We start from the raw sequence: 26,514 nt of genomic DNA on the forward strand, positions 1-26,514 counted from the left end.
GTGGTGAAGTGGTCGATGAAAGTGGTGTCTGGCCCTTGGGGGCGGTAAATGAAAGCCAGTTGGAGGTTGGAGGGGGGAGTAGATGCGCACACAGTGCACCTCAAAGAAGGGAGAGTAACAAAGGGCGATAGTGGGATTTGAGTAAAGGCGCAGGTTTCTGACAGGAGAAAACCTATGCCTCTACCATGTTTGCCGCTGAGGCAGGAGGTGTGGGAAGAGTGGAATCCGCCATACGAAAGTGCGGCTGGAGAGCCATGCAGAGGGGGTTAGCCAGGTTTCGGTGATGGCGAGGAAGGAAAGTTTGTTAGTAATGAAAAGATCATGAATGTAAAGTTTGTTGCAGACAGAGCAACCCTTATAAACTATAACTACTATAACTACCACACCATCTTCCCTTATGAACTATATACATGGTCAAAATTGTTGGTACCCCTCGTTTAAAAATCTATGAAAATGAACAAATGAAAGTCAGTCAATGCTTTTCAACACTGCTTTCACGGAATTTTTTTAAAAAATAAACTCATGAAATAGGCCTAGACAGAAATGATGGTACCCCTGAAAATAATGTGACAAAAGGGTCATGTTAAATCAAGTTGTGTCCACTAATTATCATCACAGGTGTCTACAATCTTGTAATCAGTCAGTGGGCCTGTATATAAGGCTACAGATACTCACTGTACTGTTTGGTGACATGGTGTATACCACACTCAACATGGACCAGAGGAAGCAAAGGAAAGAGTTGTCTCAGGAGATTAGAAAGAAAATTATAGACAAGCATGTTAAAGGTAATGGTTATGATACCATCTCCAAGCAGCTTGATGTTCCTGTGACTACATTTGCACATATTATTCAGAAATGTAAGATTCATGGGACTGTAGCCAACCTCCCTGGAAGTGACTGCAGTAGGAAAATTGATGACAAATCAAAGAGACGGATAATACGAATGGTAACAAAAGAGTCCAGGATAACTTCGAAAGAGATTAAAGGTGAATTTCAAGCTCAAGGAACATCAGTGTCAGATTGCACCATCCGTCGTTGTTTGATCGAAAGTGGACTTCATGGGAGACGGCCAAGGAGAACACCATTGTTGAAAAAAAAATCATCAAAAAGCCAGACTGGAATTTGCCAAACTACATGTTGACAAAGGGATTCTAGAGAGAAATGTGCTGCCCAGTGTCAGAAAGCTTGGTCTCAGATGCAGGTCATGGGTCTTGCAACAGGATAATGACCCAAAACACACAGCTAAAAACACCCAAGAATGACTAAGAGGAAAACATTGGACTATTCTGAAGTGGCCTTCTATGAACCCTGACCTAAATCCTATTGAGCATCTTTGGAAAGAGCTGAAACATGCCGTCTGGAAAAGGCAACCTTCAAACATGAGACAACTGGAGCAGTTTGCTCTTGAGGAATGGGCCAAAATACCTGTCGAGAGGTGCAGAAGTCTCATTGACAGTTACAGGAATCGTTTGATTGCAGTGATTGCCTCAAAAGGTGGTTCAACAAAATGTTAAGTTAAGAAGAACCATCATTTCTGTCCAGGCCTATTTCATGAGTTTAATTTTTAAAAATTCTGTGGAAGCAGATTTGAAAAGCAATGTCTGACTTTCATTTGTTCATTTTCATAAATTTTTAATTTATTACTTTTGTCAGATTCAAGTTATTTCTGTGACCATTATGGGTTTTTCTTTCATTAAACGAGGGGTGCCAACAATTTTGACCACGTGTGTATATCTGCCACAACATCCCCTCTTATGAGTTATAACTGGCACGCTGCCCCCCCTTATTATCTATGGCCACCGTTAAGTCCCTAATTTAGGCTGTCCCCTCTCCACTGTTTCCATTCACGCTGTTTCTATCTCCACCATCGTGACACCTCTGCCCATGCAGCTTCAATTGTATTCGCGTATGAGAGATTCTACTGGTTCTCCATACCTGCTGTCAGTTTAACTACTCGTTTGGAGAACTGCTGAGAACTGCCCATCAGGAGTGTCTGGCCATCCTTACCGGAGTAAGGATTTTAAATCAGCATCGTGGCAATTCTGTGAAAAAATCACAATGTAAAACATGCAGATCATCCCCTATAGTTTTACAACAGGAATTGTGCACTGTTGTTTCACCCAATTTTTTCATAGCACCTATGAGCAGTCCTCTGGAATCTGCTAATCATTTTATGACTTTTTTTTTGTCTTGGAAACATGGTATAATAGGCCTAACTTTTCTTCTAAATCTTTAATCCAGGTCTAGACATGACAGATTTACTGTGTATTTATGCTGCGGATTCTAAATGGTTGTGTTGCTTAGCTTTTGTATTGTGATATCATGCAGTCACAGTGTGGTAGTGTTATTCAAACACTGTATGGTGATATTATTCAGTAACTGTATGGTAATATAATTAATTTACAGAATGGTGCTATTATCCAGTCATGGCATGGAAGTATTATGCGGTCATTAAAGTAGTGAATTGTTAGGTTCTCACTAACGCAGTGCTATCCAACAAGCACTATGTTGGGGTTTCTGTAAGAATCCCAGAAAAATAGTATTCCGATAGGAACCCAGAAAGAGACCCAATGGAGCCATTCACTTCAATGAAACTGTTGGACAATGTCTGGCCTTTGTCCTAGCAGTATTCTTCTTATTAGACAAAAATATTGGAGGTCTGTATTAGTACAAGAGATGTGCACACAGCACACGAACAACACGTTCGTCTGAATGATGAATAATATTGTGAAACTGGAATTCCAAAAGTAATAATAAATACCGTACATACTTTTTATAACAAGGTATATCTACAGTATTTTATATTCATTGGTTAGTAGATGTAGAAGTAGCGCGTTTTGCTGGACTGGAAGGTTTGAATAACGGGTCACTTTTTAGTTGTTCTTTTCTTAAAAGTGGACAGATATTTTCCCCAGATAAAAATTCTGAATAAAGATTATTGTAAGTTTCCCTTATTATAAGTGCAGACAGGGCAGATATGTGTGAATGAGAAAAGCCATGCGCAAACTGTGTGCATTTTAAGTGGCCACCAGTCGGGGCTATATCCTAACAGTGATAAATATGAACCAAATAGATAAAATGCTATTTCATTAGTTCAGCTTTATGCCTTTATTATTATGAGCATATATAATGGTGAATTAATATGTGTAGATTTCACAATGTTACAAAATGCCCCCTTGAGTACATACGTTCTAGGACACAAGTATAATTTTGAAATGATTCCTTTTATCTGATTTTAACAATTCATTTTTTCACTCTTCAATCTTAAGACAGGAAAATATTTGAATGGCTATGGCCAAAGAAAAGGAGATCCTATCTCCCGTGTAGCCGCATCAAGAATACCCAGTATCATAGTGACTTACAGCAATCACCACCAGGGAGGTCAAGCTGCAGCTGAACATAATACAACCCTGCCATGTCATAGAACCAACAACCAAGATCGAGAGAAAGATCTCAGAAGACAAAACGATAAAATGAAACCGAATTCTACCACCATCATCACTGAGACCATACCAGAAAATAGTGCCGAGATGTTCGCAGATCACTCATCACCTAGTAAAACTTCATGAAACCTCCAGAAATTAATTTGATTTCTACGCTGTCAAATCACTGTGCTATCCTTTCTTTTGGTTACTAGAATCAGACCATAGTTATGGAGGTAGCTAGGTATATTATATGACTAATTTTTGATCCTATGTAGTCAGTTTAAAGGGCTTGTCCACTATTAATCTGATGATGCTAATGATGACCTATCTTGATGATTGATCATCAATCTCAGATTGATGGGCGTCCACCATCCTCACCGATCATCTGTTATAACCTTCAGCAGTGGACGAATGTAAACAGTGTGCACAGATCTGTACACTGTTTAGCACCAAAAACTGCAGTTCAGCTCCTATTCACTTGATGTAAGGATAGGTCATCCATATTGAAGTAGTGGACAATCCATTTAATTGAGTATTGGGCAATAGTGACTGCCATGACATAATGCATATTGGTTTGGAAGATTGTAAATCACTTTAGAACAAATTCCAGAATGCCTTTAATAGAGGAGAAACCGTATGTATATATGTGAACAAGCCATTGAATATGTTCTGGAAAATATTCATACTGTAGAAAGATTGTGGAACAGACATAGAATGTCAGATTGCTGCCTAAGCGAACACTCCTGCAAACACAGATTCTTGGTTTTTAACCATTTTTTGCCCTGTTATTTTAATCTCTTTATTATACATTACCCTCCAGAAGTTATTCAATGTAACAAAGCTTTTGTCCTAACTAGGATGTTATCTGTTTCCATAATCACATTGCTTCAAACTGTGAAAAAAAAAACCTTCCACAAAAATTATCTAAACTTTATTTTAACATTCCATGTTGGGAAAGCACAATTTTGAAGATGTTTGGGGAACATGAGATCTCTAAAGGGGTTGTCCATGTAGTAAAAAATATTTTTAAATAATAGAAGTTATACTCACTTTACCAATCCACTGCTAATCCGTTCTGTCAAGTTACAGGTCCCCTGCTAGTCTTTGCTCATTGATCCCGCAATGAAATCATGACATTGACATGTGACCACTGCAGTCAATCACTAGTTATAGTGAGTCACTGCCACAGACAGTCATTGGCTTAATACTATTGGAGTTCAATTATTCTTCATTAATGTAGTCTGTTACTGATAGATATGATTGCATCAATCAGCAGCAAATCAAATTTGAGTTGAATATACTGAAAATCATAGGTCAACGCGAATTTGAACAGTTTGATTCACGAGGATCAGCAAAGAAAGATGCCATGCGCTATTTCACACACTGCTGAAGAGTCACAGAGTGGGCCAATGCCGACAGGCGCGGCTTCCCCAAGATGCCCTGCAACTATCACATCACATGGTCTAGCACTGTTAATAATGGGGCAATCACAGCAAGTATAAAAGATGGGGGCCATACAAGCAGCGCTATTTTATGCTTTTCAGCATAGGGATATAGATCACAGTGTACAGCTCATTCACATAGGGACAAAACAAGACACTATAGTTGATGAACATTTAGCTGTCTTTCTCTCTCTTCTCCCCTAAAGCTACTTTGGGGAAAATAAGTATTTGATCCACTGCCTATTTTGCAAGTTTTCCCACCTACAAAGAATGTCAAATTTTTAAGAAACATTCTCCAAACCTGGCAAATTTGAATTTCAAAAGGTTCAATCATCTCTAGTAACTGTTACATGTATTCTGGAATGATAGCCAAAACCCTTAAAATTGCTACAGAACATAGTTGTAGTAAATGCAATCCAGGCCATTTGTAACTTCATCAGTGTGACTTATTTATTTTACATCAGTGTCCCTTAATTACTTTGAATAGTGAATACTAGATAAGATGAAACGGATATTATATGATTACATGTAGACGCATACAATTTAGTGCATATTTAAAGTAGAAATGTTTCCATGATAATCTTATATGCAACCAGAAACCAAAATAACTAACAAGGTCACAATGTAAGTTTTATGCTAATGGATATAACAAACGTATTAATGAACATATTTAATTCAAAATATTTAAATATTAATAGTAAGCTAGGAAAAAGTCTATATGACTGTGCAGATGAGGTTTTGCAGGATCAGAAAAACATGGCTGTTAGTTTTCAGAAAACTGTGCATGGTATTGCAGATCATCCCCATTCACCATAGACCCTGGTGCAAAAATCATCTTGGACCTCCTTCTTCCTTCACCACCTACAACAAATTCATATTTTCTCTATGTATGAAAAAAGGGTTTATGCACATATCACATAATACAGCGAGTTGTCTGAAAATATGCTATAGCTCCCATCGCTCTCGGTGGGACCCGCTGTACATCTACAGTATATACAGTACAGACCAAAAGTTTGGACACACCTTCTCATTTAAAGATTTTTCTGTATTTTCATGACTATGAAAATTGTACATTCACACTGAAGGCATCAAAACTATGAATTAACACATGTGGAATTATATACTTAACAAAAAAGTGTGAAACAACTGAAAATATGTCTTATATTCTAGGTTCTTCAAAGTAGCCACCTTTTGCTTTGATGACTGCTTTGCACACTCTTGGCATTCTCTTGATGAGCTTCAAGAGGTAGTCACCGGAAATGGTCTTCCAACAATCTTGAAGGAGTTCCCAGAGATGCTTAGCACTTATTGGCCCTTTTGCCTTCACTCTGCGGTCCAGCTCACCCCAAACCATCTCGATTGGGTTCAGGTCTGGTGACTGTGGAGGCCAGGTCATCTGGCGTAGCACCCCATCACTCTCCTTCTTGGTCAAATAGCCTTTACACAGCCTGGAGGTGTGTTTGGGGTCATTGTCCTGTTGAAAAATAAATGAAGGTCCAACTAAACGCAAACCGGATGGAATGGCATGCCGCTGCAAGATGCTGTGGTAGCCATGCTGGTTCAGTATTCCTTCAATTTTGAATAAATCCCTAACAGTGTCACCAGCAAAGCACCCCCACACCATCACACCTCCTCCTCCATGCTTCACGGTGGGAACCAAGCATGTAGAGTCCATCCATTCACCTTTTCTGCGTCGCACAAAGTCACGGTGGTTGGAGCCAAAGATCTCAAATTTGGGCTCATCAGACCAAAGCACAGATTTCCACTGGTCTAATGTCCATTCCTTGTGTTATTTAGCCTAAACAAGTCTCTTCTGCTTATTTCCTGTCCTTAGCAGTGGTTTCCTAGCAGCTATTTTACCATGAAGGCCTGCTGCACAAAGTCTCCTCTTAACAGTTGTTGAAGAGATGTGTCTGCTGCTAGAACTCTGTGTGGCATTGACCTGGTCTCTAATGTAAGCTGCTGTTAACCTGCGATTTCTGAGGCTGGTGACTCAGATAAACTTATCCTCAGAAGCAGAGGTGACTCTTGGTCTTCCTTTCCTGGGGCGGTCCTCATGTGAGCCAGTTTCTTTGTAGCGCTTGATGGTTTTTGCAAGTGCACTTGGGAACACTTTCAAAGTTTGTCCAATTTTTTGGACTGACTGACCTTAATTTCTTAAAGTAATGATGGCCACTCGTTTTTCTTAACTTAGCTGCTTTTTTCTTTCCATAATACAAATTCTAACAGTCTATTCAGTAGGACTATCAGCTGTGTATTCACCTGACTTCTGCACAACACAACTGATGGTCCCAATCCCATTTATAAGGCAAGAAATCCCACTTCTTAAACCTGACAGGGGACACCTGTGAAGTGAAAACCATTTCCGGTGACTACCTATTGAAGCTCATCAAGAGAATTCCAAGAGCGTGCAAAGCAGTCATCAAAGCAAAAGGTGGCTACTTTGAAGAACCTAGATTATAAGACATATTTTCAGTTGTTTCACACTTTTTTGTTAAGTATATAATTCCACATGTGTTAATTCATAGTTTTGATGCCTTCAGTGTGAATGTACAATTTTCATAGTCATGAAAATACAGAAAAATCTTTAAATGAGAAGGTGTGTCCAAACTTTTGGTCTGTACTGTACCTCTGAAAAAGATTTTACAAAACTTAGTAAAACTATTGAGGCTAAAAGACCTCATGTCATGTTACTAAATATAGTATACATACCATGTACAGTGACATGTAAAAGTTTGGGCACCCCTGGTCAAAATCACTGTTATTGTGAACAGTTAAGCTAGTTGAAGATGAAATGATCTCTAAAAGGCATATTGTTAAAGATGACATATTTCAGTTGTATTTTAGGCAAATAAGTATAGATGGTCTTTTTTTTCATTTTAAAAAATTACAATAAGGGAAATGGGCCTATGCAAAAGTTTGGGCACCCTTGGAGATTTGTGTGCTTTGATAATTTTGACCAAGGTTTCTGACCTTAATTAGCCTGTTAGGGTTATGGCTTGTTCACTACCATCGTTAGGAAATGCCAGGTGATGAAAATTTCCCAGCTTTATAAAAACCAAGCCTCCTCTAACTTTATGCCAAAAAAACAGCAACCATGGGTTCTTCTAAGCAGCTGTCTAGCACTCTGAAAATGAAAATGGTGGAGGCCCAAAAAACAGGAGAAGGCTATAAGAAGATAGCAAAGTGTTTTCAAGCTGCCCTTTCCTCAGTTTGAAATGTAATTAAGAAATGGCAGTTAACAGGAACAGTGAAGGTCAAGATAAGGTCTGGAAGACCAAGCAAAATTTCAGTGAGAGCTGTTCGTACGATTGCTAGAGAGGCAAATCAGAACCCTCGGTTGACCTCAAAAGAGCTGCAGAAAGATTTAACAGACTCTAGCTTTGTGGTTCATTGTTCTACTGTTCAGAGACACCTGCACAAATATGACCTTCATGGAAGAGTCATCAGAAGAAAACCTCTCCTGCAGCCTCACCATAAAATTCAGCATCAGAAGTATGCAAAAGAACATCTAAACAAGCCTGATACATTTTGGAAACAAGTTCTGTCAACCAAAAAGGTTAAAATAGAAGTCTTTGGCCACAATGATCAAAGGTATGAGTGGAGAAAAAAGGCCACCAAATTTCAGGAAAATAACATCTCGCCAACTATTAAGCATGGGGGTGGATCAGTCATGCTTTGGGGTTGTGTTGCAGCCAATGGTACAGGGGACATTTCACGGGTAGAGGGAACAATGGATTCAATGAAATTTCAACAAATTCTTGATGCAAATGTGGCGCCCCAAGGGTTCGGTTGCCACAGGGGTATTGCACCTCAACCAGAGGTGTGATATTCCACTCCCAGGTAAGGATGGAGTGTGGACCAGGGCTCAGTTAGCTGCATACACACACTCACCCCATTTCCGGGGGACAGCTCGACGGTGCTCCCATTTATGCAGGCACGACTGACTATGTCCTCGGACAGCTCGACGGTGCTCCCATTTATGCAGGCACAACTGACCATATCCCTGGCTGGAGTGGGGAGGGGGGGAGAGAACCCAGTGATGTAGGAGCAGTAGGGGACGGTTTCAGGAGCATAGGAAGAAGCTCATTGGGTGCAGGTCACCTGAGCTCATACACAGAGAAGTAGATAAAAGGTGGGAGCCATCTTTAGAGAGAGTTCAGAGTTCGGAGTGCAGAGCAGAGTAGCAGCTCAGCCAGAGCTGACAGGGAGCTGTGGCTCAACCTGAGCTCAGCTCCACGAGGCAGGCCTGGAGAGAAGTCCGGGGCCAGAGAGGAGAAGAGGAGAAGGAGAAGGAAGGAAAGAGGAGAGACAGAGGAGTAGAAAGGCTCCAGAAACAAGAAGGCAGAAGGGACCCTAAGAGAGCAGAACGGACAGCAACGGTTGCAAGCCCGCGTTATATCGGGTGAAGGGTCAGGCCGTGGAAGGGTACCGGATTCCCAAGTTGGTGGAGGTAAATCATCCCTCAGCCAAGAACCGGAGGTCGTGATCATTTATTGGTGCGACCCCTTTGCTACACCCGCTAGGAAGGCTCCACATAGGGTCAGGGAAACTGGCGCCAAGTTTTACCAGAGAAGGCCCGAGGCAGCCGGACAGAAGCGTGGTCACTGGTGGGGCACGAGAGGCCAGAGAAAGGATAGAAGGGGGTCCTGTGCCACACTCCTGAGTTGCCTGGGGGTTGACCAAGCCCCTCACCTGGTGGAAGCAGCACGGCTTAGGCAGTCATTGCTGACAGAAGTGACTTGGATATCAACTGTGAGTAAAAGGCCTGAACTGCACCATTGGACTCTGTGTGATTTATGCTGCGCCTGCACCATCACCCCCAGCATCCACCTACATTGCCCTGAGGCTACACTCTTCCCGTGAGGAGTTATCCTATCCCTGTGCTGCGCACCAACATCAGCCTCAGCGGTCTGCCTTGCAGCGGCGGTCATCCCTGACCGCAATCTACGGGTGGTGTAGTCGGACATTCTCAAATCTATAAATAGACTGCCACAGCATTTGGTCTGACCACCCTGAGCCACGGGATCGAGTTGCCACTACTACCCCCAGCATCGCACAGAAGGCCCGGTTCCGGGTACCCCATGGCCCAGGGGGCGAGTCACAAACATAACACCATCTGTAAAAAAGCTGAAGTTGAAAAGAGGATGGCTTCTACAAATGGTTAATGATCCTAAACAAACATCAAAATACACCATAGGCTACCTCAAAAGGTGCAAGCTGATGGTTTTACAATGGCCCTCACAGTCCCCTTTTCTGAACATCAATGAAAATCTGTGGCTAGACCTCAAAATAGCAGTGCATGAAAGATGACCAAGGAATCTCACAGAACTGTAAGGATTTTCCAAGGAAGAATGGATGAAAATCCCTCAAACAAGAATTGAAAGACTCTTGTCTTGCTACAAAAAGCTTTTACAAGCTGTGATACTTTAAAAAGGTGGTGCTACTAGGTACTAACCATGCAGGATGCCCAAACTTTTGCATTGGTCCATTTTCCTTTTTCGTCATTTTTAAAATGTAAAAGATTAAAAAATATATATTTTTGCCTAAAATACAAAGGAAATCTGTTATCTTTAACTTCAGGCCTTTTAGAGATCATTTCATCTTCAACTTGCTTAACTGTTCACAATAACACTAACTTTGACCAGGGGTGCCCAAACTTTTACATGCCACTGTATTCTAGGGGAAAACCCCCATTTATTTAATGCAATGCTGAACATGCCATAGATTAGAAGGTTGCTGTGGTAGTTCTACCATCCTAATGTGCAGTTTTTTTGCATGATTTTTTGAAAAACTCAAAACCCAAAAACAAATCCAGAGCCCTATTCCAAACTTTATTAAGACCTCAGATCAGGCTGCAAAAATTAATTCAGACCCCAAAATTAATACAAACCACAAATCAAACCTCAAAAATGTATTTGAACTCTAGACTTGATGTCAAAGTTTCAAATGTAAGACCAGATCCATATATAGTATATTTCTCCCTTCTCACTCCCGAGACAAGTCACCTTACGTTCTGGGTGCAATTTAGCTTCAAAACATTGTGTGCACCTCCCATACAACACCATAATATTTAACAACTCTAGCACCCAGGGCTGTGCTCAGAGGAAAAAGGACCTGACTCGGCAGCTGGATGGGCATGGAGCACTTACTGTAATAACAGAGGTCCAACCAGTTTTACCTAAATTAAACTACAAAAGGCCAAGTACCTACAGTAACTCTGTAAGTGACCCTGTAACTATGCCATCGCGATTCACTTACAGAACTGCAATACCACACACAACCCAAGGACATGGCTGACACTGTTTTGCTAACCCTGTACAACATTTATCATATCAACTGTGTTTTCTTCTTAGGATATGTCATCGTGATAATGTCCGAACAAAGACTGTCGTCTGAGTACTTTCTGTTCAATGTGATTGTACATCTTTTTGCAATGTTGTCAGTAACGTCTTGAATATGAGTGTTTTTTTCTTCTAAAATAAATTGTGTTCATTGTTCTTTATTAGTGATGAGCGAGCACTAAAATGCTCGGGTACTCGTTACTCGAGGCGAGCAAATTAGAATGCTCGAGTGCTCGACCCGAGCAACAAGCCTAATGTAAGTCTATGGGAAACTCGAGCATTTTTCCGGCCAATCCCCCACCCACCCCCAGAGGTCTGTAGGGGGCCTAAAAACTGGCCAAATCGGTGGGAACAGTGCTGAAATGACATGGGAACAGCATGAGGAAGACCCCTGGAAGCATTTCTGACTCCCAGATCACTGCTGTGAACAATGTTGTCAGAGGTATTACGTCACTTTTACGGACTCACAATAAAACATGCAAAAACTAAACCAAAATGGATTTTCCTGGGAAAAATATTAAGGAACATCCTTTCCAGGGTAATAACTTGTATATAAGGTAAAATAAATAACCAAAAACAAAAATGCTCCTCCACACCTTGGGTTATGTTCACACATAGCGTTTTTTATGTGTTTTTGCACTTTTACATTTCTTTCAAAGGTGAAAAATACATTTACCGGTAAATGTAATTTTAACATTTTACTACCTTATCTTCCCATGTGGTGTGCGAGACATGATCAGACACATCCTGCTTCATTTATGAAGGAGGGACTCTGAAAGTCACAAAGTCTATTTTTATAGGGCCATCAGGCGGCCCTTACTATTCTTAAAAGGCCTGCAGTCGGCCCTCATAATTGTTAGAGAGCCATCAGCCGGCTATGCTTTGTTGTTCCCATTATTAAAGAGTGGGTCTACTATACTGTTATTGCATATGCAGTGACTGCAAGGGCTGCCAAAAATTTGGACGCAACCCAATACCCCCTTGAAGAGACAAAGGAGGACCTCAGTAAAAAAATGTTTCCATTATAAAGAAGTGGGTCTCCTATAGTGGTAATGCCCATGTAGTGACTGCAAGGGCTGCCTAAATTTGGGAAAAATCCCAATACCAATTTAAAGACACATAGAGCTGGGCCTCTGTAACAACATGTACCCATTAAAAAGGAGTGGTTCTGCTATACAGTTATTGCGTATGCAGTGAGTACAACGGCTGCCTAAACTTGGGAAATACCCCAAAACGAATTTGAAGACACATAGAAGTGGGCCTCAGTAACAAAATATTCCCATTAGAAAGGAGCGGTTCTGCTATACAGTTATTGCATATGCAGTGAGTACAACGGTTGCCTGAATTTGGAAAAAACCCAATACCAATTTAAAGACGCATAGAGGATGGCTTCCGTAACAACATGTTCCCATGAGAAAGGAGCGGTTCTGCTATACAGTTATTGTATATGCAGTGAGTACAACGGCTGCCTAAATTTGGGAATAACTCCAATACCAATTTGAAGACACATAGAGGTGGACCTCCATAACAATATGTTCCCATTAGAAAGGAGCGGTTCTACTATACAGTTATTGCGCATGCAGTGAGTACAACAGCTGCCTAAATTTGGGAAAAACCCCAATACCAATTTGAAGACACATAGAGGTGGGCCTCCAATATGTTCCCATTAGAAAGGAGCGGTTCTGCCATACTGTTCTTGCGTATGCAGTGACTGCAACGGCTGCAAAAAATTTGGACGCACTCCAATATCCCCTTGGAAGAGACGTAGAGGAGGCTCTTATTAAAAAAAATTTCCCATTATTAGGAAGTGGATCTCCCATATTGTTATTGCCAATGCAGTAAATGCAAGGGCTGCCAAAAATTTGAAGAAACACAATTACCCCTTGCAAGAGACGTAGAGGAGGGCCTCATGAATTTTTTTTTCCCGTTATTAGGAAGTGGGTCTCCCATACTGTTATTGCCTATGCAGTGAATGCAAAGGCTGCCAAAAATTTGGAGGAACTCCAATGCCCCTTGCAAGATATGTAGACATGGTGATATGATAGATATGGTGGTGATATGGTGGTGGAGGATGAGGATAAGGAGAAGGAGGAGGACAACAGCAAATAGACAAAATCAGGAAGCGTATAACCATGTCTGGGTGTGAAGAGGTGCATGGGAATAGACCTCCCAAAAAAAAGACACTGGATTTGAGTTTATGTTACACTGCTATCATTCGGTGGTGTTGAGAAGTCTGACCCAATCCAACCATTGTTCATTTTGATAAGAGTCAGCCTGTCAGCATTATCAGTTGATAGGCGGATGCGCATATTAGTTATAATTCCCCCGGCGGCACTAAAAACCCGCTCTGACAAAACGCTAGCGACAGCGCAGGCCACGACCTCCAAGGCGTACAAAGCCAGTTCATGCCACAAGTCCAGCTTGGATACTCAATAATTATAAGGCACAGAGGAATCATGGAGGACGTTGGTACAGTCAGCAAGGTACTACTTCAGCATCTTCGGAAAATTATCCCTCCTTGTGAGACTACCCCGCACATTAGGGCCTGTGCAATGGGAGGACCTGAGAAAACTGTCCTTGAGCCTTGACAATGTTCCCCTGCCTCTGCTGGATTGTATTCGTGTCTCTCTTGCCTGTACTCCTTGGTTGTCCGAAGAAGTGCGACCCACTGCCACCAACGTTTTCAGATGGGAATTTTTTTAATAATTCCACAACAAGGACCTTCTGGTACTGCCCAATTTTAGTAGACCTGTCTGCCACTGGAATGAGAGATAGAAAGTTCTCCTTGTAGCGTGGGTCTAGAAGTGTTACCAACCAGTAATGACTGTCACGCAAAATTTTGAGAACGCGAGGGTCATGGGAAAGGCAGCGTAACATGAACTCAGCCATGTATGCCAGACTGCTAACAGGAAAGACTTTTGTGTCCTCACCAAGAGGACAACTGACCATGCTCTCCTCCTTCTCCCTTTCCTCAGGCCATCCACGCTGAACAGACGTATGACAGTTGTGCGGGTAGTACCGTCTATAGGGCAGGAAACTAGCTCCTGTTCTTCCTCCTCCTCCTCTTCCTCATTGGGATGAGATGAGGCTGGGCTGTGTGAAATCACCCTGTATAGTTCCTTGTTCCATCTCATCGTGCTCTGCCTGGAATGCCTCCTCTTTAATTGTGAGTAGCAAAGACATAGAAGCGGGATTGTGACACTAATTATGGCATCATCGCCACTCACCATCTTGATGGAGTCCTCAAAGTTTTGGAGGATGGTACAGATGTCTGACATCTATGTCCACTCCTGAGGTCTTATGTGTGGAATCTGACCTGAATACCAAGGGCCTTGTTGATGCTGGTAGTTAACAATTGCCCTCTTTTGCTCACAAATCCTTCCCATCATCTGCATTGTAGAGTTCCAACTCGTGGGGACATCACACACCAGTCAGTGAGCTGGAAGCTGAAAACGCTGCTGAATCACGGCAACAGCGGCGGAAGTTGCTGCTGACTTTCTAAAATGGGCACACATGCTTTGTACTTTGACAAGCAGATCTGGGTAGGTTTTGAGAAACCGCTGAACTACGAGGTTAAGCACATGGACCAGGCATGGTACGTGTGTGAGCCCGCCTTGCTTCAGAGCCACCACCAGATTCCGTCCATTGTCACACATGACCATGCCTGGCTGTAGGTTCAGCGATGACAGCCACAGATCTACCTACTCTTTTAGAGCTGTCTACTACTCTTCAGCAGTGTGCGGTTTTTCACCTAAGCATATTAGCTTCAGCACAGCCTGTTGTCGCTTGGCCGAGGGAAAGCTGCAGTGCTTCCAGCTTCTGACTGATGTGGGCATTTCAGAGATAGAGCCCGAAGCGGAGGAGGAGGCGCAGGAGCTGTAAATGTGGGGGCAACCCTGATTGACCCAGGGCCCGCAATCCTCAGCGTCGGGAGGACATGTTCTCTCACAAGGTCCGACTGGGTCCTGGCTTCTACTATATTAACCCAGTGTGCCATCAGCGAGATGTACCGTCCCTGCCCACAAGCACTTGTCCACGTATCCTTGGTTAGGTGGACCTTCCCAGTAACTGCATTGTTGAGGGCACAGCTAATGTTATGGGACATGTGCTTGTGTAATGCAGGGACGGCACAATGGGAAAAATAGTGGCGGCTGGGGACCGAGTACCGAGGGATGGCCGCCGCGATCAGGTTGTGGAAAGATTCTGTCTCCACAAGCCTTAAAGGCAACATTTTGAGCGCAAACATTCGCAAAATGAGTGAATTTAGTAATGTGGCCTGTGGGGCATTGGCTGGGCCAGGGGCGTACATAGAAGTCATGGGGCCCCATAGCAGATGCTCTAATTGGGCCCCCCCCCTACAAAAAATAAATATTTGTCTGTGTCACAGAAGAGCAGATCATAACTTTCCAGCCTTTACATAGTAATTTACCTCCTTCTGAAGTCATAGATTCCTCCTTCATTGCCCCCATAAAGTATGATGCCAGCAAAAGTTCCCCCCAAACAGTATGATACCCCTATGGTGCATTCCTCCACATGCACAGTATAATGACCCTATTGTATCCCACTTTAACTCCCACGGCAAAGTATGGTGACCCTAACACAGTATAATCCCCCAACTGTGAACCCCACAGAGCCCTCCATACACTCTCATGGCCCCCACACAGCCCTCTAAACAGTATAATGGCCCCCACACAGCCCTCCAAACAGTATAATGACCCCACACAAACCTTCACACTGTATAATTGCTTTGACATAGCCTTCCATATAGTATAATGCACCACTAATAATCTTCCATATAGTATAATGCGCCCCCCATAATCCTCCATATAGTATAATGAACTTCCCATGGTCCTCCATAGAATATAATGCACTCCCCATAGTCCTCCATACAGTATATTACACACCCCATAGGGTAAAATGCAGCCCCCATATAGTATAATGCACGCCACAATCCTGCAGTATTATGGGCACCACGTACTCACTGATTTTAAAATACCGTATATTTTAAATAAGCCGACCCGAATATAAGCCGAGGCCCCTAATTTTACCACATAAAAATGGGAAAACCTATTGACTTGAGTATAAGCCTAGGGTGGGAAATGCAGCAGCTACTGGTAAATTTCCCCATCCTCGTATGTGTGGCCCCTCAATCCCACAATCCCTGGTATGTGTGGCCCCCACAATTCCTGGTATGTGTGGCCCCCACAATCCCTGGTATGTGTGGCCCCCACAATCCCTGGTATGTGTGGCCCCCACAATCCCTGGTATGTGTGGCCCCCACAATCCCTGGTATGTGTAGCCTCCTCAATCCCCAAATCCTGGTATGTGTGGCCTCCTCAATCCACCAATTCTGGTATGTGTGGCCTCCTCAATCCCCCATTCCTGGTATGTGTGGCCTCCTCAATCCCCCATTCCTGGTATGTGTGGCCTCCTCAATCCCCAAATCCTGGTATGTGTGGCCTCCTCAATCCCCAAATCCTGGTATGTGTGGCCTCCTCAATCCCCAAATCCTGGTATGTGTGGCCTCCTCAATCCCCCAATCCTGGTATGTGTGGCCTCCTGAATCCCCCAATCCTGGTATGTGTGGCCTCCTCAATCCAAGTATCCTGGTATGTGTGGCCTCCTCAATGCCCCAATCCTGGTATGTGTGGCCTCCTCAATCCAAGTATCCTGGTATGTGTGGCCTCCTCAATCCCCTAATCCCTGGTATGTGTGGCCTCCTCAATCCCCAAATCCTGGTGTGTGTGGCCTCCTCAATCCCCAAATCCTGGTATGTGTGGCCTCCTCAATCCCCCATTCCTGGTATGTGTGGCCTCCTCAATCTCCCATTCCTGGTATGTGTGGCCTCCACAATCCCCCATTCCTGGTATGTGTGGCCTCCTCAATCCAAGTATCCTGGTATGTGTGGCTTCCTCATCCCCCCAATCACTACACACATAAAACAATAAAAACTTATACTCACCTTCCTTCCTCACCTCTGCTCCAGCGCTGCGTCCTGTCTGCAGCAGCAGCTCATGTCGGCATCTGTGCAGCGCGTGCTCTCAGAAGCCGAGGTGAGCTGCTGCCGGCACATTCACTCCTCTTCACTGACAGCCGGAGCCGGGGCTCAGCGCTCCTCCGTGCCCGCTTCTAAAGAGAATGAATATTCCGTCTTCTCCACGCCCATGGGAGTGGAGAAGAGGGAATATTCATGTCCCTTTAGCAGCGGGGACACGTGGTGGCTGCAGCAGCCGGCTACTGCATGTGCTCCGCTCCTCCTCTGTGCAACCCGCTCCTCTGCCGCCGCAACCTCCTACTAACCTACCCTCCTCGTTCCCACGCTGCTTGGGGCCCTCACGGGCCCCCTCCGGCCACGGGCCCCATAGCAGTGGCGTGGTCTGCTGCCATTGGCAGTACACCACTGGGCTGGGCTTGCGTTCCAAGGACTGGGGTAAGGACAACTGAACGATGCGCTAGGACAAGGACGTGGACGTGCTTGCTGATGGTGCTACTTGAGAGTGTGCAACGACAGCTGCAGGGCAGGAGGCATTTTTGCATGCGCCATGGACAGGGGATTGGCATGCACACACAACAGCAGAACAAACAGTGGTGTCACCCGCAGACACTGTTTCTGGACCCTGGCGTTCGACCCACTTAGTCAACTGCTTTCCTGTCATGTGCCTGATCATGCTGGTGGTGGTCAGGCTGCTAGTTTTGCCCACCCCTGCTGCTGGCCTGGCAGGTGCTACAAATGGCCTTTTTGGGGTTAAAAGTCTTTAAAAAAGAACAAGACTCGGGAAGACCTAAGAGTTGTACTGGCAATTTCCATCTTGTTGGTGTTCCGGGGAACGGTTGCCCGCCTTGTTTCTGTGGCGACCACACTGCTTGTTCCTTCCTGTTGTGGTGCTACACCTCCCTCCCCCTGTGTGCTGCTGTCCTCGCTCTGCATGTCACCTTGCCAGGTTGGGTCAGTGACTTCATCGTCCACCATCTCGTCTTCCTCTTCCACACCCTGGCCCTCCTCCTGACTTTCTGACAATTGTGTCTCATCATCATCCACCTCTTGTGACAGTAATTGCACTTTCCCACCATCGCCTTCATGTGACCGTGGCTGCTCAAATATTTGGGCATCGCTACACGCGTTCTCCTCTTGCCCCACTTGCTGGCCGGGCGAGAGGCCCGAATCTATAAATGGAAGAATGAACAGCTCTTCAAAGTGTCCAAGTGTGGGATAAGTTGTCTCCGGGCATGTTGGGAGGAAGGAGGACCAGGGTGAGGAATATGCGGTCCAGACTCATGGTTACTGAGACTTGACCATGTGGAAGACAGGATGGTGGTGGTAGTGGCTAAGTGACTGGAAGCATTATCCACTATCCAACCAACAACCTTTTGACACTGCTCTCGGTTCAATAGTGGTGTGCTGCTGTCCCCTAGCCATTGGGACAGTAAGGTCGGGTGACAAGATGTGGGTAATTGTTGTGGCACAATTTCAGCTTGTCGACGGCCTCGGTCTCTCCTTGCACCATCAGCATCACGTCCACTTCCCCGTTCCTTGCCACGCGCCTTGCCCATTTTAAATGGAAGACAATATTTTCTACGGTCGCTACAAATGGCTGGATTTGTACCGCAGTTATATGTGATATGTCTGACGGACGCCAACGGTTTTCAATAGCTGTCTTGTAGTTTCCTATTATTCACAGCGACCTCATGTGAATAGCTTTACTGACACACTGCTACAAACTGTAAATGGAAGACAATATTTTCCACCCTCCACCCTCACTACAAATGGCTGGATTTGTATCGCAGTTAATGTGATACATCTGACTGACGCCAACGGTTTCAAATAGCGGGCTTGTAGTTTCCTATTATTCCCAGCGACCACATGTGAATAGCTTCACTAACACACTCCTACAAACTGTAAATGGAAGACAATATTTTCCACGGTGGCTACAAATGGCTGGATTTGTACCGCAGTTATATGTGATACGTCTGTAGTATGGGATCACATCTGATGATTGAAGAGATCTGGCTGTATTCTGCAGTGCTAACAAGCAAATGGAGCAGTAAAATTATTTAAACAAATAATCAGGATTAAGATAAAAAAAAATTTGCCCTGGCCCCTGATATCGGGGTCTATGTTTGCGGATATCTGTAACAGCAGAAGCAGACAGAACGTGCAATGGACCCTTTTGTGCTGTATACACTGTCACAAACCCTGTCTGCCTGCCTAACTCCTGCTATCAGGATTAATATATGCAAAAGGACTGTTAGTTCAGATGGATATATATATACTCCTGGAGTACCACTACCTATATGTAACTATTACACTGCCAATCTGTCCCTCACCCAGCAGCACCTCTCCCTGCTCTGCCTTTTTCCGGGATAGACTGTGATGAGCCTAGCGTCACCAGGTCTTATATAGACCCGATGACGCTATGCGGCCAGCCAATCACTGTAATGCCACAACCAACATGACTATGGCATTACAGTGCGTGGCAGACAATCCTTGCATATTCATCTCTAAAGAGCGCAAAACATGCAGGGCAGGGACCCAAGCTCCTGTTTGAGCAACCCGAAAATACTCGCCGAGCACCGAGCTTGTCGGCCACCGTGATGCTCGAGCGAGAACTGAGTAGTGGCGAGCATGCTTGCTAATCATGCTTTGCGACTTATTGTGATGAATTTGGTGCAAAAATGTCAGCAAATACCACAAGATAAAAAAAGAAAGGTGACTTTAAATGAATGGGACCCCATGTCTGTTAAAGGGAACCTGTCAGCAGGTTTTTAGAACTCAAACTTATGTAATTTTTGTAAAGTCCCTCTAATGTTGATGTCGTCCATACTTTTGTTTTATAAGTCCGTTCCTCTATTTTATTAAAATCCATCACTGAATGTTTATGCAAATGAGCAAGGGGCTTGGCCATGCATTTATAGCTCTCTGACCTCGCTCCATCTTTGCCTGCCCACTGCGACCTCCTGTCAGTGATATTCCCGGAGGTAAAGTCCTGCTGACATTTGTGCGCTGGACTATTGATCTGGCCCCGGAATGACAGTGCTTGCGCAACATCTCTTTCGGAAACCACATAAAAGAGAAGAGTGACACAGGCTGGAGGCAGGCAGGGAAAGAGGGAGAGAGACCAGAGACCTGTAAGTGCAGGGCTAAGCCATTTGCACTTGCAGCTCATTTACATGAACATTTGCCAATAGATTCCTATAAAATGGAGACAGGGACTTATAAAAGAAAGGTATGGATGTCATCAACATTACTGTGATTTTACGGGGATAACATTAGTTTGGGGTCTAAAAACTTGCTGGCAGGTTTTCCTTTAACCCCTTTATCCCCGAGGTGGTTTGCACGTTAATGACCAGGCCAATTTTTACAATTCAAACCACTGGTACTTTATGAGGTAATAACTCTGGAATTGTTTTTTTGTTACATATTGTTCTTCGTGATAGTGATAAAATTTATTTAATATGACCGGCGTTGATTTGTGAAAAAATTGGAAATTTGGCAAAAATTTAGCAATTTTCAATATTTGAATTTTCATGCCCTTAAATCAGAGAGATATGTCACACAAAATAGTGAATAATTAACATCTCCTACATGTCTACTTTACATCAGCACAATTTTGGAACCAAATTTTTTTTTGTCAGGGAATTATAAGGGTTAAAAGTTGACCAGCAATTTCTCATTTTTGCAACAAAATTTAGAAAACCATTTTTTTAGTGACCACGCCACATTTGAAGTCACTTTGAGGGGTCTATATGACAGAAAATACCCAAAAGTGACACCATTCTAAAAACTGCACTCCTCAAGGTGCTCAAAACCACATTCAAGACATTTATTAACCCTTCACGTACTTCACAGCAATTAATCGAATGTGAAAGGAAAAAATTAACATTTAATTTTTTTTCACAAAAATTTTACTTTAGACCCCAATTTTTTTTATTTTCACAAAGGTAAGACCCCATATGTGAGGGAAAGCCATTGTTTGGGCGCACGGCAGGGCTCGGAAGGGAAGGAGCACTTTTTAACGTTTTCAACGCAAAACTCGCTGGAATTGACAGCGGACGCCGTGCTGTGTTTGGAGAGCCCCTGATGTGCCTAAACAGTGGAAACACCCCACAAGTGACCCCATTTTGGAAACGAAACCCCTTAAGGAACTTATTTAGATGTGTGGTGAGCACTTTGAACCCCCAAGTGTTTCGCAAAAGTTTATAACGTAGAGCCGTGAAAAAAAAAAATCTTTTTTTTACCACAAAAATTATCTTTTAGCCACAGTTTTTTTATTTTCATGAGGGTAACAGGAGAAATTGGACCCCTACAGTTGTTGTACAATTTTTTCTGAGTACGCCGATACTCCATATGTGGGGGAAAGCCATTGTTTGGGCGCACGACAGGGCTAGGAATGGAAGGAGCGCCCTTTGATGTTTTCAATGCAAAACTCGCTGGAATTGACAGAGGACGCCATGCTGCGTTTGGAGAACCCCTGATGTGCCTAAACAGTGGAAACACCCCACAAGTGAACCCATTTTGGAAACTATACCCCTTAAGAAATGTATTTAGATGTGTGGTGAGCACTTTGCACCCCCAAGTGTTTCGCAAAAGTTTATAATGTAGAGCCGTAAGAAAAAAAATATTTTTTTTCCACAAAAAACTCTTTTAGCAGCAATTTTTTTATTTTCACGAGGGTAACAGGAGAAATCGGACCCCAAAAGTTGTTTTGCAATTTCTCCTGAGTACGCTGAGACCCCATATGTGGGGTAAAGCTATTGTTTGGGCACACGGCAGGGCTCAGAATGGAAGGAGCACCGCTTGACATTTGCAACGCAACACTCGCTGGAATTGACAGCGGATGCCATGTCGTGTTTGGAGAGCCCCTGATGTGCCTGAACTGTGGAAACCGCCCACAAGTGACCCTATTTTGGAAACTAGACCCCTTAAGGAACTTATTTAGATGTGTGGTGAGCACTTTGAACCCCCAAATGTTTAGCAAAAGTTTATAGCGTAGAGCCGTGAAAAAAAAAATCATTTTTTTTCCACAAAAACTATCTTTTAGCTGCAATTTTTTTATTTTCATGAGGGTAACAGGAGAAATTGGACCCTAAAAGTTGTTTTGCAATTTTTCCTGAGTATGCTGATACCCCATATGTGGGGAAAAGCCATTGTTTGGGCACACGGAAAGGCTCGGAAGGGAAGGAGCACTCGCTGGAATTGACAGAGGACACAATGTCGCGTTTGGAGAGCCCCTGATGTGCCTAAACAGTGGAAACCCCTCACAAGTGACCCATTTTGGAAACTAGACCCCTTAAGAAACTTATTTTGATGTGTGGTGAGAACTTTGAACCCTCAAGTGTTTTGCAAAAGTTTATATAGTAGAGCGGTGGAAAAAAAATCATTTTATTTTCACAAGGGTAATAAGAGAAAGTGGACCTTTAAAATCTGTTATGCAATTTCTCCTGAGTACGCTGATACCTCATGTGTTAGAGAAAACTACTGTTTGGACGCATGTCAGGGCTCTAAAGGAAAGGAGTGACGCTTTGGAATTCAGACTTTGATGGAATGGTCTGTGGGCATCATGTCACGTTTTCAGAGCCCCTGATGTGCCTAAACAGTGGAAATGCCCAACAAGTGCCCCCTTTTTGGAACTGATTCCTGATGTGTGAATTTTATAATGTAGTGTCATACGTCAGTTGTGTAGGACAACCTGACGAACACTATACAACTGATGTAGGAAAACCTGATGAACACTACGTCTGTTGTGTAGTGTTCGTCAGGTTGTCATATGTCAGAAATTAATTTAGTAGTGCATAGAAGTATGGTACAGACATAAATTCCTTACACAATGCAGATGTTGCTGCCGCTTCATATAACACCACAATAGCTGCAGCTCTCGACTCAATCGCCCCTCTCACACATACCAAAGCTCGCACAATCAACAGGCAACCCTGGCACACCAAACTTACTAAAGAACAGCGACGGGCCTCCAGGGTTGCGGAGATGGAAAAGGTCTCACTCCATCGAGCGCTTCATCGCATTCAAACAATCCCTCACTATTTTCAAGTCCACACTCACTACAGAAAAACAAACCTACTTCTCATCTCTCATATCCTCCCTGTCTCACAACCCTAAACAGCTTTTTAACACTTTCAATTCTCTCCTTCTTCCCCCAGCACCTCCTCCCTCTTCTCTTATCTCAGCCGAAGACTTTGCCTCATTCTTCAAGCAGACGATTGACACCATCAGACAAAGCTTTTGCCTAAAGTTTGCACAGCCCCTCCTCATATCTACTCAACCTTCTCCTCCAAATCCAACTTCTCCACCATTACAGAAGGTGAAGTCTCCTCTTTACTAGTGTTGAGCCACCCCCGTAGTGTTCGAGTTCGGTTCGGTTCGTCGAACACCCGTGTGTTCGCCGAACTGTTCGTCGAACTGTTCGTCGAACACCTTCGAACACCGTTAAAACCAATGGCAGGCAAACAAAAACACATAGAAACACATAGAAAACACCTTCAAAGGTGTCCAAAAGCTGACAAACTGCTCAGAAGACACAACTAACACATGGAAAAGTGACAAGTACATATAGTCATGCGAAAAGAAAAGAGGTGGAGGAGTAAAAGGAGGGGGAGACACAGATATAGGCATGTCATGCCCTTCTAAAATCCAAAAAGTGAGAAGCCGAGACGGCCAGTCCGCTCCTGCCCGTGCCACCTCCGTGTCGCCGGGTTTGTGCCAGAGCCGCGGTGAACCCTGATGGCCAGCCCCCCTCTCCCAATACTGGTGCCTGTCCGCTGGTGGGTCGAGAGAGCCCCCCTGTGGTGGAGGCAGCTCTAAGCTTTTTAATTTAAATTGTCCCTCTAATTTGAATGAATACACTTTAAATCCATTTACAAGGATCTATTGGAGGGCAAGTCTCATGCCAGCAGCCGCGTAATTCCAGCTCCAGTAGCGTCCACTAAAGCTGCTGCAGTTAAAAAGCTTTTATAAGGATCGAGCTCGGCTGTCCACCGCAAGGCATCCTAGTGCCAGTCCCAGCCCCTATGCCTTGGGGTGCCTCCTGATGCTCTTCACTAAGTATCCCGTGGTCCCGAAGCATTTCCTTTGAAAAAATTAAGTGTCCAAACTACAGGTGGTGTAGCTTGCTTAACAGCCGGGATAATCCGCTGACTAGCAGACACTGCTACTAGGCACAAAGTATTTCCTGGGCTAGATGCAGTTAAAAATTTGTAAGTAGATACTCTCGTTGGATGCTGAGAAAGCATTCCATAGAGTCTCCTGGCACGCCATATATGATTCTCTTAAAAAGCTTGGGGTAGGGGTCTAGGGGACCCTTTTATAGCCAAAATCACGGCCCTGTATCACAATACGTCACCTAGGCTGAAGATAAATGGAACTGTAGCACCGAGGGCTCGGTTGCTACAGACGTATTGCACCTCACCCAGAGGTGTGATATCTCACTCTCAGATAAGGATGGAGTGTGGATCAGGACCCGACACCTGCATGCATTACACCACATTGCCGTGGGGCAGGGCGACCAATATGCCCCTGAGATGGGCACGACAGTCCCTGTCCCTGGCTGGAGTGGGGGGAGGGAACACTGAGGAAGGGGAACCCTGCAGTGCAGGAGCAGGGAGGAAGCAGTTCCTGGGTGCATTGAGAAGGGAGTATAAAAGGTGGGCACCATCTTAGTTCAGTGCAGAGAAGTCTGAGCAGAAGTGGCAGGGAGCAGGGGCTCTGCATGAGCTCTGCTCCGGAGGCGGGCCTAGTAACAGAGGCCCAGGCCTGCAAGAGGGAGAAGGAAGGAAGAGGAGCGGAGAAGGCTCCAGGAACGAGGAATGAAGGGATCCCAGGGGTGCGGACGGGCGAGTCGCCACCGCACGCCCGAATCCACCTGCGTGGAGGGGTCAGGCCAAAGGGGGAGACCGGTCCCCGAACTAGTGGAGGCAGGAAACGACCCTCAGCTAGAAACCGGAGGCTCTGACATTTTATGTGGCGCAGCCCCTTGCTCCACCCGCTAGGAAGGCACCACATAGGGTCAGGGAAACTGGCGCCAAGTTTACCAAGAGGAGGCCCGAGGCAGCCGGACAGAAGTGTTGGTAAGAAAGGCCAGACAAAGGACATACAAAGGGGGTCCTGTGAAGCGCTCCAAAGTTATCTGGGAGTTGTCTGAGCCCCTCACCTGGTGAGCACAGTACGACGTGGGCAGCCGTTACCTGCAGACGTGGTCTGGATAATAAGAACTGTGAGTAAAGGCCCTGAACTGCATCACTGACTCCGTGTCGTTACTGCTGCTGCCCTGCACCATCACCCCCATCCTCCGCATACACTGCCCTGAGGCTATACTCCTCCCGTGGGGAGTTATGCTACGCTCTGCTGCACCCACAACACCAGCCTTAGCGGTCTGCCCTGTAGCGGCGGTTCACTCTGACCGCAATCCACGGGTGGCGTAGTCGGACATTTAAACATCAAAACCACATAAATAGTTCCGCCACTGGTTTGACCGCCCTGAGCCACGGAACTGGATCGCCGCCACGAAGACTACAACCACCAGCATCCACCAAAAAGGGTCCGGCTCCGGGTGTCCCAAGGCCCAGGGGGTGCGTCAGAACATTTTCATCACCTTTCACAATCACCAATGGGACAAGGCAGGGATGTCCTCTGTCCCCTCTCTTATACATCCTAGTGACGGAGCACCTGCTCTCATCCATTCGCCATAACCCCAATATTAGGTGGATTGAGGTGGGAGGCACCGAGTACAAGTGCTCTCTATTTGCTGATGATGTCCTAGTATATATCACTCAATCACATATATCCATCCCTGCTGTTATGGCTGAAATAGATCACTTTGTTACATGGTAAAATTTTAAAATCAATGCAGCGAAGTCTGAGGCCCTCGATGTCTCCCTCCCTAAATCCATATAGGATTCCATCCAGTCCAACTTTCCCTTTGCCTGGCCCTCACAGGGTATCAAATACTTAGGAATTCCTATTCATAGAGACCTCTCCCATCTATGTTATCTTAATTTTGGGCCCTTTATTGAACAATTCCATACAGACCACGGTTGGCAAGTTGGAACTGTGAGATTCACTACGTGCACCACTGGTATTTTGTGGAAAAGCACATGTAAGATTCTGCAACAGTCTCTGCTGATACTCCTGCATGCGTGCATCCCTTTCTATGGCAGGAATAATTTCTGCAAATTTACTTTTGTACTGGGGATCTAACAGTGTGGCAACCCAGTAGTCAGGATTATTTCTAATTCTCACAATTCGAGGGTCATGTTGCAGGTAGTGCAGCAAGAAGGCACTCATGTGTGTTGCGC

General features: G+C 44.5%; 1 protein-coding gene across 1 annotated transcript in view; it reads left to right on the forward strand.

The window, feature by feature from the left end:
* Positions 1-5,919, forward strand: part of OPN4 (opsin 4) — a 228,477-nt gene extending 222,558 nt beyond the window's left edge. Inside the window, exon 11 of the mRNA XM_073685869.1 lies at positions 3,270-5,919. Coding sequence (XP_073541970.1) covers positions 3,270-3,569 — 300 coding nt within the window. The 3' untranslated portion in view covers positions 3,570-5,919. The remainder of the gene's footprint in view (positions 1-3,269) is intronic.
* Positions 5,920-26,514: the final 20,595 nt, after the last annotated feature.

Source organism: Phyllobates terribilis, unplaced genomic scaffold (genome assembly GCF_046119375.1).
Source record: "Phyllobates terribilis strain yellow unplaced genomic scaffold, ASM4611937v1 Scaffold_5__5_contigs__length_657084704, whole genome shotgun sequence".
NCBI classification, from domain to species: Eukaryota; Metazoa; Chordata; class Amphibia; order Anura; family Dendrobatidae; genus Phyllobates; species Phyllobates terribilis.